Source organism: Tinamus guttatus, unplaced genomic scaffold (assembly GCF_059628265.1).
Source record: "Tinamus guttatus ecotype Peru unplaced genomic scaffold, ASM5962826v1 Tinamus_guttatus_pri_ptg001330l, whole genome shotgun sequence".
Taxonomy (NCBI): Eukaryota; Metazoa; Chordata; class Aves; order Tinamiformes; family Tinamidae; genus Tinamus; species Tinamus guttatus.
In genome coordinates this window covers 3,518-21,375 of record NW_028289864.1, presented here as the reverse complement: position 1 = coordinate 21,375, position 17,858 = coordinate 3,518, and the positions used below count along the sequence as shown (strand labels likewise).

Here is a 17,858-nt window from a genome sequence, read left to right as displayed (position 1 = left end):
AGCGGCGTTGCCCCGGGCAACGCGCCTCTCCCTCCTTCCCCCTCCTCCTCCTCCTCCAGCCAATCGCCTCGCGGCGCCGCCCTCGCGCCGCGCTCCCATTGGCCGCCGCCTCACGCCGGGGGGGCGGCAGCAGCGTCGCCCGTGGCAACGCGCGTGATCCCGGCCGCACCCCTCCCACTTTTGCCCCGCCCCCCCGCTCCCTTCCAGCCAATCGCCGCGCGCCGTGGCCTCCCCGCCGCGCTCCCATTGGCCGCCGCCTCAGGGAGCGCCGCGCGCGCTCGGGGCGGAGGCAGGAGGGGGACGGCGGCCATCTTGGAGGGAGGGAGGGAGGGAGGAAGGGCGGCCATTTTGGGACCGCCCCCTTGGCCTCCCATCCCGATCCCGGTCCCGGTTCGGGCCGGTTCGGGCCTGGCCGCCGCCATGGCCGCCGTGTGGCAGCAGATGCTGGCGGTGGATGCCCGGTGAGGAGGATGACGGGCGGGCGGGCAGGTTGTCGGGTGTTGTTAAAGCCCCGGCTGTTGTGGGGGCGTCGGGTGTTGATGGAGGATGGGTGTTGTGAGGCTGTCAGGGGCTGTGAGGCTGACGGGTGTTGTGGGGGCGGACGGTTTCTGGGTGTTGTAAGGGTCTTGTCAAGGGGCTGGGTGTTGTGGGGGTGTCGGGTGCCGTCAGGGTGTCGTGAGGGTTCGGGTGTTGTCGAGGGGCTGGATATTGCGGGGGTGTCAGTGGCCACCAGGGTGTTGTGGAGGTTCGGGTGTTGTCAAGGGCTGGGTGTTACGGGGCTGTCAGGTGCTGCTGGGTGTTTTAGGGGTTCAGGTGTTGTCAAGGGGCTGGGTGTTGTGGGGGTGTCAGGTGCCGTCAGGGTGTCGTGGGGGTTCAGGTGTTGTCAAGGGGCTGGGTGTTGCGGGGGTGTCGGGTGCCGCCAGGGTGTTGTGGGAGTTTGGGTGTTGTCAAGGGCCTGGGTGTTGCAGGGATGTCAGGGGCTGCCAAGGTGTTGTGAAGGTTCGGGTGTTGTCAAGGGCCTGCGTGTTGTGGGGGGTGTCAGGTGCCATCAGGGTGTTGCGGGGGTTCGGGTGTTGTCGAGGGCCTGGGTGTTGCAGGGATGTCTGGTGCCGCCAGGGTGTTGTGAAGGTTCGGGGTGTTGTCAAGGGCTCGCGTGTTGTGGGGGTGTCAGGTGCCGTCAGGGTGTTGTGGGGGTTCGGGTGTTGTCAAGGGGCTGGGTGTTGCAGGGGTTTGGGTGTTGTCAAGGGGCTGGGTGTTGCAGGGGTTTGGGTGTTGTCAAGGGCCTGGGTGTTGCAGGGATGTCAGGGGCCGTCAGGGTGTTGTGGGCGTTTGGGTGTAGTCAAGGGGCTGGGTGTTGTGGGGTGACAGGGGCCGCCAGGGTGTTGTGGGGGTTCGGCTGTTGCCGAGGTGTCGGTCATCGTGGAGCTTCCAGCCGCCTCCAGGGCGTCACGGGGGGGGGTTCCAGGCGTCGTCCGCCTGTAGCCCGCGTCCGCCTGACGCCAACAGCCGCGCGCCGCGCAGGTACGCCGCCTACCGCACGCCCAGCTGGCCCCAGTTCCGCACGCAGTACATGCGGCGCCGCAGCCAGCTGCTCCGCGAGCACGCCAAGGGCGGCCGGCTACAGGCGGACGCGCGCCGGTGGTACCTGCTGCGTGCGGGGGCAGCTCCTGGCACAGCGCTACGGCCCCCTCTCGGAGCAGAGCAGCTGCCGGGCCTACAGCAACAGCCTCCTGCGCGGGAGCCGCACCACCCTCGACCGCATGGAGGTACAGGCGGCGGCGCGGGGGGGCGCGACAGGCGGCCGGGGGGCTGTGACACCCGGCCTGGGGGATTATGGGCTGTTCACGGCCGTTACGTGTGTTGCGGTTAAGAAAGTGTGATGCTGATGTGTCAGGGTGTGGGTAATCAGGTTGTTGTGACGCTTGTTGGGTGTTGTGATATCTGTCCTGAGGGAGTAAAAGGACCGTGACACCCGTGCCGGCGAGCTATAATGCCCATCCGGCCGCCTGTAGTTAAGCGCACTGTTGTGACACTTGTCACGGTGTTGGGACACCTATTTTGGGGGAGTTAAGGAACCATGACACCCATCCCAGGGAGTTGTGACATCCATCCGGTTGGTTGTAGGTAGTTACACTGTTGTGACACCTATCATGGTGTTGGGACACTCATCGGGGGGGAGTTAAGGGGTCATGACACCCATCCCAAGGAATTGTGACACCCATTCGGTTGGTTGTAGCTAGTTACACTGTTGTGACACCTATCACGGTATTGGGACACCCATTCTGGGGGAATTACGGGGTTGTGACACCTGTTTTAAGGACCTGTGACACCCCACCGTTGGCTTGTAGCCAACCACGCTGTTGCGACGCTGGTCACGGTGTTGCGGCGCTTGTCTTGGGGAGTTGAGCGGTTGCACCCCTGCCTTGGGGCTGTGACAACCGGCCCGGGGGATATAGGGGGCTTTGCCGCCCGCCTTGGGGTTGTTGTGGGGCTGTTGTGACAACCGGCCTGGGCTTCCTGGAGTCCCTATGGCTCCCGTAGGGTGTGTGGGGCCCTATAGAGGTGCCCTATAGGGTGCAGTGGGTCCCTATAGCCCCTATAGGGGAGTGGGAGCCCCCCCCCTCCCATAGGGGTCGGGAGGGGCTCCCATAGCCCCATAGGGGGTAGTGGGGGTCCCTGTGCCCCTATAGGGCTTGGGGGGGGGGTTGTTTCTATAGGGGTGCAGGGCTCCCATAACCGCATGGGGGTCTGTGGATCCTAGAGGGTCCCTATAGGGCTTGGGAAGGTCCCTATAGGCACTGGGGAGGGCTCATGGGCCCTGGGGGGTCCCTATAGGACCTGGGAAGGTCTCTATAGGCAGTGGGGGGGTCCATGGGCCTTAGGAGGTGTCTATAGGACCTGGCAAGGTCCCTATAGGCAGTGGGGGGGCCGTGGGCCCTAGGGTGTCTCTATAGGGCCTAGAAGGTCCCTATAGGCACTGGGGGGGGTCCGTGGGTCCTATGGGGTCGCTATAGGACCTGGGAAGGTTTCTATAGGCACTGGGGAGGGCACATGGGCCCTGGGGGGTCTCTATAGGACCTGGGAAGGTCTCTATAGGCAGTGAGGGGGTCCATGGGCCCTGGGGGGTCCCTATAGGGCCTGGGAAGGTCCCTATAGGCACTGGGGGGGTCCGTGGGTCCTATGGGGTTGCTATAGGGCCTGGGAAGGTCCCTATAGGCACTGGGGAGGGCGCATGGGCCCTGGGGGGTCTCTATAGGACCTGGGAAGGTCCCTATAGGCAGTGGGGGGGGTCCGTGGGTCCTATGGGGTCACTATAGGGCCTGGGAAGGTCCCTATAGGCAGTGGGGGGGGTCCGTGGGTCCTATGGGGTCGCTATAGGGACTGGGAAGGTCCCTATAGGCACTGGGGGGGGGTCCGTGGGTCCTATGGGGTCCCTATAGGGCCTGGGAAGGTCCCTATAGGCACTGGGGGGGTCCATGGTTCTATGGGGTCGCTATAGGGCCTGGGAAGGTCCCTATAAGCAGTGGGGGGGCTGTGGGCCCTAGAATGTTTCTATAGAGTAGGGAAAGGTTTCTATAGGCACTGGGGGGGGTCCATGGGTCCTATGGGGTCGCTATAGGGCCTGGGAAGGTCCCTATAGGCACTGGGGGGGGTCCATGGGTCCTATGGGGTCGCTATAGGGCCTGGGAAGGTCCCTATAGGCCGCGGGGGGGGGGGGTCTGTGGGTCCTATGGGGTCGCTATAGGGCCTGGGAAGGTCCCTATAGGCACTGGGGGGATCCATGGGTCCTATGGGGTCGCTATAGGGCCTGGGCAGGTCCCTATAGGCCGCGGGGGCCCCATAGGGGCCGGCACCCCCTCTAGCCCCCCCGCCCCCCCCCAGGACTTCGAGGACGAGGGGCGGCCCCGGGGGCAGCGGCGCTCGCTGAGCTGGGCCCCCCCCGCCGGAGGGACCCCCCGCGCGGCCCCCGACGAGCGGTGAGGGGGGCCGGGCCCTATGGGGCAGGATGGGACCGCTGTGGGGCTATAGGGGGAACGGGGCCCTATGGGGCTATGGGGCAGGCTGGGACCCCTATGGGGCTATAGGGCAGGCTGGGACCCCTATGGGGCTATGGGGCTGGAGGGGACCCCTATGGGGCTATGGGGGAGCCGGGGCCCTATGGGGCCATGGGGCAGGCTGGGACCCCTATGGGGCTATGGGGCTGGAGGGGACCCCTATGGGGCTATGGGGGAGCCAGGGCCCTATGGGGCCATGGGGCAGGATGGGACCGCTATGGGACTATAGGGGGGACGGGGTCCTATGGGGCAGGATGGGACCGCTATGGGGCTATAGGGGGGACGGGACGCTATGGGGCTATAGGGGGAACAGGGCCCTATGGGGCCATGGGGCAGGATGGGACCCCTATGGGGCTATGGGGCAGGATGGGACCGCTATGGGGCTGGAGGGGAACCGGGGCCCTATGGGGCTATAGGGGGAACGGGGCCCTATGGGTCTGTGGGGCAGGATGGGACCCCTATGGGGCTATGGGGGGGACGGGCCCTATGGGGCTATGGGGGAGCCAGGGCCCTATGGGGCTATAGGGCAGGCTGGGACCGCTATGGGGCAGGCTGGGACCCTATGGGGCTGTGGGGCAGGCTGGGACCCCTATGGGGCTGGAGGGGAGGCTGGGACCCCTATGGGGCTATAGGGGGGATGGGGCTCTATAGGGCAGGCTGGGGTTCCTATGGGGCTATAGGGCAGGCTGGGATCCTATGGGGCTGGGGGGGAGCCAGGGCTCTATGTGGCTATAGGGCAGGCTGGGACCCCTATGGGTCTATAGGGCAGGCTGGGACCGCTATGGGGCTGGCGGGGAGGCAGGGCCCTATGGGGCTATAGGGCAGGTTGGGACCCCTATGGGGCTATAGGACAGGCCGAGACTCGTATGGGGCTGGGGGGGAACCAGGGCTCTATGGGGCTATAGGGCAGGCTGGGACCCCTATGGGGCTGGGGGGGAACCAGGGCCCTATAGGGCTGGGGGGGAGCCGGGGCCCTATGGGGCTATAGGGGGGCCGGGGCCCTATGGGGCTATAGGGCAGGCTGGGACTGCTATGGGGCTGGGGGGGGGAGCCAGGGCCCTATGGGGCTATGGGGCAGGCTGGGACCCCTATGGGGCTATAGGGGAGGCCGGAGTCCCTATGGGGCTATGGGGGCAGGGGGAAGATACCTGGACCCTTATGGGGGGTGGGGGGGGGCAAATGCTTGGGCCCCTATGGGGCTATGGGGGAGCCAGGGCTCCTATGGGGCTGTGGGGGGCGGGGCCGGACGCCTGGGCCCCTTGTGGGTTTGGGGAAGGGGGACAGGACGTGGCCAGGCCCCTCTGGGGAGGGTGTTCCCGGACGCCGGGGCCCCGGGGGGTGTTGTGGGCCCCGGGGGGTGTCACAGGCGCCCGGGGGTGTTCGCGGGTGCCCAGGGGGTGTCGTGGGGCCCTGGGGGGGTGTCACAGGCGCCTGGGGGGTGTTGTTGGTGCCCAGGGGGTGTCCCGGGCACCTGGGGGTGTCCTGGGCGCCCTCCCGGACGCCTGGGCCCCGGGGGGTGTTGTTGGCGCTCAGGGGGTGTTTGGAGGTGCCCAGCGGGTGTTGTGGGGCCTGGGGGGTGTCATTGGGGCTTGGGGGGTGTTTGGAGGTTCCCAGGGGGTGTTGTTGGCGCCCAGGGGGTGTTTGGAGGTGCCTGGGGGGTGTTGGGGGGCCCCAGGGGGTGTCACGGGGCCCCAGGGGGTGTTTGGAGGTGCCCAGCGGGTGTTGTGGGGCCCGGGGGGTGTCATTGGGGCTCGGGGGGTGTTTGGAGGTGCCCAGGGGGTGTTTGGAGGTGCCCAGCGGGTGTTGTGGGGCCCAGGGGGTGTTTGGAGGTGCCTGGGGGGTGTCATTGGGGCCCAGGGGGTGTTTGGAGGTGCCCAGGGGGTGTTGTGGGGCCCGGGGGGTGTCATTGGGGCTCGGGGGGTGTTTGGAGGTTCCCAGGGGGTGTTGTGGGGCCGGGGGGTGTTTGGAGGTGCCCAGGGGGTGTTGTGGGGCCTGGGGGGTGTCATGGGGCTCGGGGGTGTTTGGAGGTGCCCAGCGGGTGTTGTGGGGCCCAGGGGGTGTTTGGAGGTGCCTGGGGGGTGTTGGGGGGCCCCAGGGGGTGTCACGGGGCCCCAGGGGGTGTTTGGAGGTGCCCAGCGGGTGTTGTGGGGCCCTGGGGGGTGTCATGGGGCTCGGGGGGTATTTGGAGGTGCCCAGGGGGTGTTGTTGGCGCCCAGGGGGTGTTTGGAGGTGCCCAGCGGGTGTTGTGGGGCCCGGGGGGTGTCATTGGGGCTTGGGGGTGTTTGGAGGTTCCCAGGGGTGTTGTTGGCGCCCAGGGGGTGTTTGGAGGTGCCTGGGGGGTGTTGGGGGGCCCCAGGGGGTGTCACGGGGCCCCAGGGGGTGTTGTGGGGCCCGGGGGGTGTCATTGGGGCCAGGGGGTGTTTGGAGGTGCTGGGGAGTGTCACGGGGCCCAGGGGGTGTCACAGGCACCCAGGGGGTGTCACTGGGCCCCGGGGGTGTCGTGGGGCCCTCCCGGACGCCTGGGCCCCCCCAGCGCCCCCGGGGTGGTGCCGACGCCGCTGGCCGACGCCAGCCGGGCCATGGCCGGGGACACGACCCTGGGCGAGAACTACGCGTTCGCGGGGGTGTTCCACGTGTTCGACCAGCACAGCCAGAGCGCCGGTGAGCGGGGATGAGGGGGACATGGGGACACGGGGGGACACGGGGGACTTTGGGGACATGGGGGGGACACGGGGGACATGGGGGGACATGGGGGACATGGGGGACATGGGGACATGCGGGACACGGGGACACGACCCTGGGCGAGAACTACGCGTTCGTGGGGGTGTTCCATGTGTTCGATCAACACAGCCAGAGCGCCGGTGAGCGGGGACATTGGGGGGACATGGGGACACGGGGGACATGGGGACATGGGGACACGGGGACACGACCCTGGGCGAGAACTACGCGTTCGCGGGGGTGTTCCACGTGTTCGACCAGCACAGCCAGAGCGCCGGTGAGCGGGGACGGGGGGGACATGGGGGGACACGGGGGGACATGGGGACACGGGAGGACACGGGACATGGTGGGACACAGGGGACGTGGGACATGGGGAGACATGAGACACGGGGGGATGCAGGGGGACATGGGACGCAGGGGGATGCGGGACGCGGGGGGACATGGGGGGACGCGGGGGGACATGGGGGGACACAGGGGACATGGGGGGACATGGCGGGACACGGGGGACACAGCAGGACGCAGAGCAACACGGACACGGGGGGACATGGGGGGACACGGGGACGCAGAGGGATGTGGGACATGGGGGGACACGGGGGACATGGCGGGACACGGGATGCGGGGGACACAGTGGGACGCGGGGGGACACGGCACGAGGGGACACGGAGGGACATGGCGGGACACCGGGGGGACACAGGGGGACGGGGGGACGGGGGGACACAGGGGGATATGGCGGGACATGGGGGACACGGGGGACATTGCAGGATATGGGGGGGACACAGGGGGACACGGGATGGCCTGGGGCCCCTTCCCGGCTTCAGGGCGCTTCCAGGGGTTCCAGGGGCTCCCAGGCAGTTCCTGGGGTTCCCAGATGGTTCCAGGGGCTCCCGGGTGGTTTCCGAGGCTCTCAGGTTGCTCCAGGGTTCCCAGATGATTCCCAGGGCTCCAGGGCAGTTCCCGGGGCTCCGGGGCCGTTCCAGGGGCTCCCAAACAATTCCCGGGCCTCTAGGTTGGTTCCCGGGGCTCCAGGGTGATTCCCAGGGCTCCCAGGTGGTTCCCAGCACTCCCAGGTGGCTCCCGGGGTTCCCAGATGATTCCCAGGGCTCTGGGGCCGTTCAGGGGCTCCCAAACAATTCCAGGGGCTCCCAGGTGGTTCCCAGGGCTACCAGGTGATTCCAGGGGTTCCAGATGATTCCCAGGGCTTCAGGGCGGTTCGCAGGCTCTAGGGCTGTTCCAGGGGCTCCCAAACAATTCCAGGGGCTTCAGGGTGGTTTCCGAGGCTCCCAGGTGATTCCGGGTTCCAGATGATTCCAGGGGGCTTCAGGGCTGTTCCAGGGGCTCCCAAACAATTCCAGGGGCTCCCACGTCATTCCCAGGGCTCCCAGGTGATTCCAGGGGTTCCCAGATGATTCCAGGGGGCTTCGGGGCAGTTCCAGGGGCTCCAGACAATTCCAGGGGCTTCAGGGTGGTTCCCGGGGCTCCCAGGTGGCTCCCAGGTAGTTCCAGGGGTTCCGGGACGGTTCCAGGGGCTCCCAGATGATTCCTGGGCTCCCGGGTGGTTCCCAGGACTCCCAGGTGGCTCCCGGGGTTCCCAGATGATTCCCAGGCTCCCAGGTGGCTCCCAGGTGGTTCCGGGGCTCCCAGACAATTCCAGGGGCTCCAAGCTGGTTCCAGGGCTCTGAGGTGGCTCCCAGGCGATTCCCGCGGCTCCAGGGTGATTCCCAGGGCTCCAGGTGGTTCCCAGCACTCCAGGTGGCTCCCGGGTTCCCAGATGATTCCAGGGCTCCTGGGTGGTTCCAGGGGCTCCCAGACAATTCCAGGGGCTTCAGGGTGGTTCCCGGGGCTCCCAGGTGGCTCCCAGGTAGTTCCAGGGGTTCCGGGACGGTTCCAGGGGCTCCCAGGCGATTCCTGGGGTTCCCAGGCGGTTCCCAGGACTCCCAGGTGGCTCCGGGGTTCCCAGATGATTCCCAGGGCTCCTGGGCGGTTCCAGGGGCTCCCAAACGATTCCCAGGGCTCCCAGGTGGTTCCAGGTGGTTCCGGGGGCTCCCAGACAATTCCAGGGGCTCCCAGATGATTCCCAGGGCTCCAGGGCAGTTCCAGGTGCTCCCAGACGATTCCCGGAGCTCCCAGGTGGTTCCGGGGGCTCCGGGACGGTTCCAGGGTCTCCCAGGTGGTTCCAGGGGCTCCAGGGCGGTTCCAGGTGCTCCCAAACGATTCCCGGGGCTCCCAGGTGGTTCCGGGGGCTCCGGGACGGTTCCAGGGTCTCCCAGATGATTCCCGGGGCTCCAGGGCAGTTCCAGGGGCTCCCAGACGATTCCGGAGCTCCCAGGTGGTTCCGGGGGCTCCGGGACGGTTCCAGGGTCTCCCAGATGATTCCCGGGGCTCCAGGGCGGTTCCAGGGGCTCCCAGACGATTCCCGGCGCTCCGTGGCGCTTCCCGGCGCTCCGGGCGCGTTCCCGGCTCCCCATTCCGACGCGCCGCTCCCGTTCCGTGCAGTGCCGCAGATCCAGTTCGCCCACGACGAGCGGCACCTCCTGGCCTGTTGTTCGCTTGACGGCACCATCTCGGTGTGCCGGCTGGCGCCGGGGCCGCCGGCGGTGCTGCGGGTGTTGCGCGGCCACGGCGCCGGCGTCGCCGACGTCGCGTGGTCGCTGGCCAACGACCGCCTGTTGTCGGCGTCGCTCGACGGGACCCTGCGGCTGTGGGCGGCCGCTGAGGGGCGCTGCGTGCGGCGCGTGGCCGACCCCGACGGCGCCGCGCTGTTGTGCTGCGCGTTCCAGCCGCTCAACAACAACCTCACCGTGGTGAGTGACACCTTGGGGACACCGGGAACACCTTGGGGACACAAGGGACGGGTGGTCGGGGGGTATCGTGTTCCCGTGTGTCCTGGTCCTGCTGTGCGTTCCAGCCGCTCAACAACAACCTCACCGTGGTGAGTGACGCGTTGGGGACACCGGGAACACCTTGGGGACACGAGGGACGCGTGGAGGACAGGAGGGACAGGCGGTTGGGGGTGTATTGTGTTCCCGTGTGTCCTGGTCCTGCTGCGCGTTCCAGCCGCTCAACAACAACCTCACCGTGGTGAGTGACACCTTGGGGACACCAAGAACACCTTGGGGACACGAGGGACGCGTGGGGGGACACGAGGGACGTGTGGTCGGGGGTATCGTGTTCCCGTGTGTCCTGGTCCTGCTGCCCATTCCAACGGCTCAACAACAACCTCACCGTGGTGAGTGACACCTTGGGGACACCAAGAACACCTTGGGGACACAAGGGACGCGTGGGGGACACGAGGGACAGGCGGTGGGGGTGTATTGTGTTCCCGTGTGTCCTGGTCCTGCTGCGTGTTCCAACCGCTCCAACAACAACCTCACCGTGGTGAGTGACACCTTGGGACACCCGGAACACCTTGGGGACATGAGGGACGCGTGAGGGACACAAGGGATGGGTGGTCGGGGGGTATCATGTTCCCGTATGTCCTGGTCCTGCTGCCTGTTCCAACCGCTCAACAACAACCTCACCGTGGTGAGTGACACCAGGGTGACACCAAGAACACCTTGGGGACACGAGGGACGCGTGAGGGACACAGGGGATGGGTGGTCGGGGGGTATCGTGTTCCCGTGTGTCCTGGTCCTGCTGCGCGTTCCAGCCGCTCAACAACAACCTCACCGTGGTGAGTGACACCTTGGGGACACCAAGAACACCTTGGGGACACGAGGGACGCGTGGGGGACACAAGGGACTGTTCCCGTGTGTCCTGGTCCTGCTGCGTGTTCCAACCGCTCAACAACAACCTCACCGTGGTGAGTGACGCGTTGGGGACACCGGGAACACCTTGGGGACACCACGGGGACATGGGGGACACCAGGGACACGGGGTCGGGGGTGTATTGTGTTCCCGTATGGCTGTATCACGTTCCCGTGTGTCCTGGTCCTGCTGCGCGTTCCAACCGCTCAACAACAACCTCACCGTGGTGAGTGACATGTTGGGGACACCAGGGGGACATGAGGGACACCAGGGGGACGTGGGGAACACAAGGGACGCGTGGTCAGGGGGTATCGCGTTCCCGTGTGGCTGTATCGTGTTTCCGTGTGTCCTGGTCCTGCGGTGCCTTCCGGCCGCTCAACAACAACCGCACCGTGGTGAGTGACGTGTGGAGGGACACGAGGGATGCGTGGGACACATGAAGGACACCTGGGGGACACAAGGACACGTTGGGGACACAAGGGACACGTGGTCAGGTGGTATCAGGTCCCCATGCGACTCAGCACCGTCATGGTGACGTTGCCACGTGGTGATTTAGCCATGCGGGTGACGGCGCCCCGTTGTGACGTTGCGGTGCAGCGACGGTGCCGCGCGGTGTCGTTGCTGTGCGGGTGACGTCGCTGCATGATACCATTCCCGCGTGGTGACATTCCCGTGGTGCTGTTCCCGCGGGTGACATTCCCACGCCGGTGCCGTTCCACGCGGTGTCATTCCTGCGGTGCCCTTCTCGCGGTGCCGGTGTTCCCCCGGTTCCGTTCCCACGGTGACACTGTTCCCGCGGTTCCGGTGTCCCCGCAGGCCGGCAGTGCGTCAGGCGTGCTCCGCGTTGTCAACGTCTCCACCGGGAAGGCCGCGCGCGGGTGACATTCCCCCGGTTCCGTTCCCACGGTGACGCTGTTCCCGCGGTGCCGGTGTTCCCCCGGTTCCGTTCCCACGGTGACGCTGTTCCCCCGGTTCCGGTGTCCCCGCAGGCCGGCAGTGCGTCAGGCGCTCTCCGGGTCGTCAACGTCTCCACCGGGAAGGCCGCGCGCGGGTGACGCTCCCGTGGTGACGCTGTTCCCGCGGTGACGCTGTTCCGCGGTTCCGGTGTCCCCGCAGGCCGGCAGTGCGTCAGGCGCTCTCCGGGTCGTCAACGTCTCCACCGGGAAGGCCGCGCGCGGCGGTTCCGGCCGCCTCCCGGGCCGCGTCCTGGCCCTCTGCTTCGACGGTACCGGGAGGGTCCTCTGGGCCGGCGACGACCGCGGCTCCCTCTGCTCCTTCCTGTGCGACCCCAACACCGGTACCGGCACCGGGGGGGGGGGGCGGGGCCGGTCCGTGGGGGGGCGGGGCTGGTCTGTAGGGGGCGGGGCTGGTCTGTAGGGGGCGGGGCTGGTCTGTAGGGGGCGGGGCTGGTCCGTAGGGGGCGGGGCCTATCCTCGGGGGGGTGGGGGCAGGGCCTGTCTGTAGGGGGCGGGGCTGGTCCGTAGGGGGCGGGGCCTATGCTCAGGGGGTGGGGGCAGGCCTGTCTGTAGGGGGCGGGGCTGGTTTGTAGGGGGCAGGGCCAGGCGGTACTGATCCATAGGGGGTGGGGCCGGTTCATAGTGGGGCGGGGCCAGGCAGTACTGGTCCGTAGAGGGGCGGGGCCTGTCCGTGGGGGGGGGCTGTCTGTAGGGGGCGGGGCTGGTTTGTAGGGGGCAGGGCCAGACGGTACTGATCCGTAGGGGGCGGGGCCGGTTCATAGTGGGGCGGGGCCAGGCGGTACTGATCCATAGGGGGGCGGGGCTGGTCTGTAGAGGGGCGGGGCCTGTCCGTGGGGGGGGGGGGGCTGTCTGTAGGGGGCGGGGCTGGTTTGTAGGGGGCAGGGCCAGGCAGTACTGATCCATAGGGGGCGGGGCCGGTTCATAGGGGGCGGGGCCGGTCTGTAGGGGGTGGGGCCTGTCCTTAGGCGGATGGGGGCGGGGCCAGGTGGTACCGATCCATAGGGGGGCGATGCTTGTCCATAAGTGGGCGGTGCTGGTCCGTAGGGGGGCGGGGCCTGTCCATAGGGGGCGGTGCTGGGGTGTAGGGAGGCGGGGCCAGGCCATGGGGGGGCGGGGCCAGACAGTACCGGTCTGTAGGTGGATGGTGCTGGTCCATAGGGGGGCGGGGCCCGTCCAGAGGGGGTGGGGCCGGCAGTACCGATCCATAGGGGGGCGGTGCCAGTCCCTAAGTGGGCGGTGCTGGTCCATAGGTGCGTGGTGCTGGTCCATACGGGTCGGTGCCGGTCCATACGGGTCGGTACCGGTGCGCTGTCCCTGCAGGGCGCCTGGCCCGCGGCTCCCGCCTCTCGGTACCGCTCCATGGGGATTTGGTACCGGTCCATAGGGGTTCAGTACCGCTCCATACGGGTTGGTACGGGTTGGTACCAGTTGGTACCGGTCGGTACCGGTGCGCTGTCCCTGCAGGGCGCCTGGCCCGCGGCTCCCGCCTCTCGGTACCGCTCCATAGGGGTTCAGTACCGGTCCATAGGGGTTCGGTACTGGTCCATAGGGGTTCAGTACCAGTCCATAGGGGTTCAGTACCGGTCCATAGGGGTTCGGTACCGGTCCATAGGGGTCGGTACCGGTCCATACCGGTCGGTACCGCTCCGCTCTCCCCAGGCCGCCTGTCCCGCAGCTCCCACCTCTCGGTCCCGGTCCATAAGGGTTCAGTACCGGTCCATAAGGGGTTCGGTACCGGTCCATAGGGGTTCGGTACCGGTCAGTACCGGTCCATACCGGTTGGTACCGGTCCATGCCAGTCGGTACCGCTCCGCTCTCCCAGGCCGCCTGTCCCGCGGCTCCCGCCTCTCGGTCCCGCTCCATAGGGGTTCGGTACCGGTCCATAGGGGTTCGGTACCGGTCCATAGGGGTCGGTACCGCTCCATAGGGGTTCAGTACCAGTCCATAGGGGTCAGTACCGCTCCATAGGGTCGGTACCGCTCCATAGGGGTTCAGTACCGCTCCATAGGGATTTGGTACCGCTCCATACGGGTCAGTACGGGTCGGTACCCGGTCCATACCGGTCGGTACCGCTCCGCTCTCCCCAGGCCGCCTGTCCCGCGGCTCCCGCCTCTCGGTCCCGCTCCATAGGGGTTCGGTACCGGTCCATAGGGGTCGGTACTGGTCCATAGGGGTTCGGTACCGGTCCATAGGGGTTCGGTACCGGTCCATAGGGGTTCGGTACCAGTCCATAGGGGTTCAGTACCGGTCCATACCGGTCGGTACCGGTCCATACCGGTCGGTACCGCTCCGCTCTCCCCAGGCCGCCTGTCCCGCGGCTCCCACCTCTCGGTCCCGGTCCATAGGGTTCGGTCCCGGTCCATAGGGGTTCGGTACCGGTCCATAGGGGTTCGGTACCGGTCAGTACCGGTCAGTACCGCTCCGCTCTCCCAGGCCGCCTGTCCCGCGGCTCCCGCCTCTCGGTCCGCTCCATAGAGGTTCAGTACCAGTCCATAGGGGTTCGGTACCGGTCCATAGGGGTTCAGTACCGGTCCATAGGGGTTCGTACCAGTCCGTATGGGGTCGGTACCGGTCCGCTTTCCCCCAGGCCGCCTGTCCCGCGGCTCCCGCCTCTCGGTCCCGGCCGGCGGCTCCATCACGTCGCTCTCGGCCCGGGCCTGGGCGAGTCGCGAGGGCCCCGACCCCTCCCTGCTGGTGAACGCCTGTCCCGACCGGCTCCTCCTCTTCCGGTGACGTCAGCGCGCTGGCCACGCCCCCGGGGGAAGGGGCGGGTTGTGCTGGCCCCGCCCCCTCCGGTGTCTCCACCCCCCAGGGCGGGGCTCCACGGGTGGGGGGAGGGGCGAGTTGTGGCTCTGGCCCCACCCCCTCCTTTGTCCCCCCCCAAAGGGGCGGTCCCAGGGGGCTGGGGGCGGGGCTACATGGGCAGGGGGTGGGGCGTTCCGGGCCTGTCCCCGCCCCCAGGGGCGGTCCCAGAGGGTTCAGGGTGGGGAGCGGGATGCTGTGGCTCTGACCCCGCCCCCTGTCGTGTCCCCGCCCCCAGGGGCGGTCCCAGAGGGCTCGGGGCGGGGCTACCCTGGCGGGGGGCGGGGTGTTCCGGGTCTAACCCCGCCCCCTCCTCTGTCCCCGCCCCCAGGGGCAGTCCCGGGGGGCCTGGGGGTGGGGCTCCCCTGGGGGGGCTTTTCCCGTCTGACCCCGCCCCCTCCCCGTGTCCCCGCCCCCAGGGTGGTGCAGGAGGGCTCGGGGCGGGGCTCCCCTGGCGGGGGGCGGGGCGTTCCGGCTCGAACCCCGCCCCCTCCCGTGTCCCCGCCCCCAGGGTGGTGCAGGAGGGCTCGGGGCGGGGCTCTCCTGGCGGGGGGCGGGGCGTTCCCGGCTCGAACCCCGCCCCCTCCCCGTGTCCCCGCCCCCAGGGTGGTGCAGGAGGGCTCGGGGCGGGGCGTTCCGGCTCTAACCCCGCCCCCTCCCCGTGTCCCCGCCCCCAGGGTGGTGCAGGAGGGCTCGGGCGCCCCCGGGCTCCGCCTCCGCCGCACGTTCCCCACGCGGCACCGCGGGCAGCGCGTGCGCAGCTGCTTCTGCCCCCTCATGTCCTTCCGGCAGGGCGCCTGCGTGGGTGCGTGCGCGGGGGCGGGGCTTCCGGCGGGGCGGGGGGGGGGGATGCATCCCGGCAGCCCCCGGGGCGGGGGGGGGGTATCCCAGAGGGCCCCGCGGGCGGGGAGAGGGGGGGAAAATGGCGGGCGGGGGGGATAACTCCCAGCATGCCCTGCGCGTGCGGGGGGCGGGGGGGAATAAGGGGGGTATATCCCAGCATGCTCTGCGGGGGGGTGGGGGTGGGGCGGGGAATAAGGGGGATATATCCCAGGATGCCCTGTGCGTGCGGGGGTGGGAGGGGGGGGGATAAGGGGGGTTATATCCCAGCATGCTCTGCGGGGGGGGGGGGGAGGGGAATAAGGGGGATATATCCCAGCATACCCTGGGGCACCGCAAGGGCGGGGGGAGGGATCGCGTGTCCCCATGTCACCCCCGTGTCCCCGTGTCACACACGTCCCCCATGTCACACGTGTCCCCATGTCACCCGCGTGTCCCCGTGTCACCCCCGTGTCCCCGTGTCACACGTGTCCCCATGTCACGTGTCCCCATGTCACCCTGTGTCACCTGCATGTCCCCGTGTCCCCGTGTCCCCATGTCCCCCGTGTCACACATGTTCCCCGTGTCACACGTGTCCCCATGTGTCCCCCATGTCACACGTGTCCCCCGTGTCACCCACGTGTCCCTGTGTCACCTGCGTGTCCCCCATGTCCCATGTGTCCCCCATGTCACCCACGTGTCCCTGTGTCACACATGTCCCCATGTCACACATGTCCCCCATGTCACGTGTCCCCGTGTCACCCCTGTGCCCCCGTGTCACACGTGTTCCCCATGTCACATGTGTCCCCGTGTGTCCCCCATGTCACACATGTCTCCCATGTCACCCGTGTGTCCCCCATGTCACGTCTTCCCCATGTCACACGTGTCCCCCATGTCACACATGTCCGCTGTGTCACACGTGTCCCCCATGTCATACGTCCCCCATGTCACCTGTGTGTCCCCCATGTCCCCCATGTCACACGTGTCCCCCATGTCACACGTGTCCCCGTGTGTTCCCCATGTCACACGTGTCCCCCATGTCACACGTGTCCCCGTGTGTCCATGTCACCCGTGTCCCCCATGTCACCCGTGTGTCCCCACGTGTTCCCCATGTCACACGTGTCCGCCATGTCACACGTGTCCCCCGCGTCCCGTGTGTCCCCCATGTCACACGTGTCCCCGTGTCACCCGCGTGTCCCCCTGTCCCATGTGTCCCGTGTCACACGTGTCCCCGTGTGTCCCCCATGTCCCCCATGTCACACGTGTCCCCGTGTGTCCATGTCACACGTGTCCCCCATGTCACCCGCGTGTCCCTGTGTGTCCCCCATGTCACACGTGTCCCCCGTGTCACATGTGTCCCCGTGTGTTCCCCATGTCACACATGTCCCCCATGTCACACGTGTCCCCGTGTGTCCCCCATGTCACACATGTCCCCCATGTCACACGTGTCCCCCGCGTCCTGTGTGTCCCCCGTGTCACACATGTCCCCGTGTGTCCATGTCACACGTGTCCCCCATGTCACCCGTGTGTCCCCGTGTGTCCCCCATGTCACACATGTCCCCCATGTCACACGTCCCCCATGTCACACGTGTCCCCCGTGTCACACGTGTCACCCGCGTGTTCCCCATGTCACACGTGTCCATGTCACCCGTGTGTCCCCCATGTCACACGTGTCCCCGTGTGTCCCCCATGTCACACATGTCCCCCATGTCACACATGTCCCCCGTGTCACACGTGTCCCCGTGTGTCCCCCATGTCACACGTGTCCCCCATGTCACACGTGTCCCCCGTGTCACACGTGTCACCCGCGTGTTCCCCATGTCACACGTGTCCCCCATGTCACACGTGTCTCCCATGTCACCCGCGTGTCCCCGTGTGTCCCCATGTCACACGTGTCCCCCATGTCCCCCATGTCCCCGTGTCCCCGTGTCCCCCTGTCCCCGCAGTGACGGGCAGCGAGGACGCCTGCGTCTACTTCTTCGACGTGGCCCGCGCGGCCGCCCGCGCCACCGTCAACTCCCTGCAGGGCCACGGCGGCGCCGTGCTGGCCGTGGCCTTCAACTGCGACGAGAGCCTCCTGGCCTCGAGCGACGCGGCCGGCACCGTCATCGTGTGGCGCCGCCAGCACGCGTGACGTCACCGCCCCGCGCGTGACGTCACCGCCCGCGCGCGCGCGACGTCACCGCCCGCGACGCAAAAATACAGCGCGTTTCGACCCCCGCCCCGGCTCTGTGCTGCGCTCCGGCCTCCGCTCGCTATGGAGGCCGTGTGGTCTGGCCTCCCCTCTCTATGGTACTGGTGTGGCCTGGCCTCCACCTCTCTATGGTACTGGTGTGGCCTGGCTGACCCTCTCTATGGTACTGGTGTGGCCTGGCCTCCCCTCTCTATGGAGGCCGTGTGGTCTGGCCTCCCTTCTCTATGGTACTGGTATGGTCTGACCTCCACCTCTCTATGGTACTGGTGTGGCCTGGCTTACCCTCTCTATGGTACTGGTGTGGCCTGGCGTCTCCTCTCTATGGTACTGGTACGGTCTGGTCTCCACCTCCCTATGGTACTGGTGTGGCCTGGCCTCCACGCTCTATGGAGGCCGTATGGCCTGGCCTCCCCTCTCTATGGTACTGGTGTGGTCTGGCCTCCACCTCTCTATGGTACTGGTGCGGCCTGGCTTACCCTCTCTATGGTACTGGTGTGGCCTGGCCTCCACCTCTCTATGGTACTGGTGTGGCCTGGCCTCCCCTCTCTAT

At 67.8% G+C, this 17,858-nt stretch overlaps 1 protein-coding gene across 1 annotated transcript; it reads left to right on the top strand.

Annotated features, from left to right (window-relative positions):
- The first annotated feature begins 416 nt into the window (after positions 1 to 416).
- Positions 417 to 17,248, top strand: LOC148590455 (WD repeat-containing protein 13-like). The gene is made up of 9 exons (XM_088539031.1): positions 417 to 461; positions 1,522 to 1,766; positions 3,883 to 3,977; positions 6,589 to 6,716; positions 9,267 to 9,574; positions 11,633 to 11,813; positions 14,081 to 14,222; positions 14,973 to 15,100; positions 17,061 to 17,248. Exons 1-9 carry the CDS (start codon positions 455 to 457, stop codon positions 17,246 to 17,248), a joined length of 1,422 nt encoding a protein of 473 aa, XP_088395157.1. The 5' UTR covers positions 417 to 454.
- Positions 17,249 to 17,858: the final 610 nt, after the last annotated feature.

Coding starts and splice junctions, on each gene's coding strand:
- LOC148590455 (XM_088539031.1), top strand. Junction 1,767..3,882: donor CCACCCTCGACCGCATGGAG/GTACAGGCGGCG, acceptor GCCCCCCCCCAG/GACTTCGAGGACGAGGGGCG. Junction 11,814..14,080: donor CCTGTGCGACCCCAACACCG/GTACCGGCACCG, acceptor GCTTTCCCCCAG/GCCGCCTGTCCCGCGGCTCC.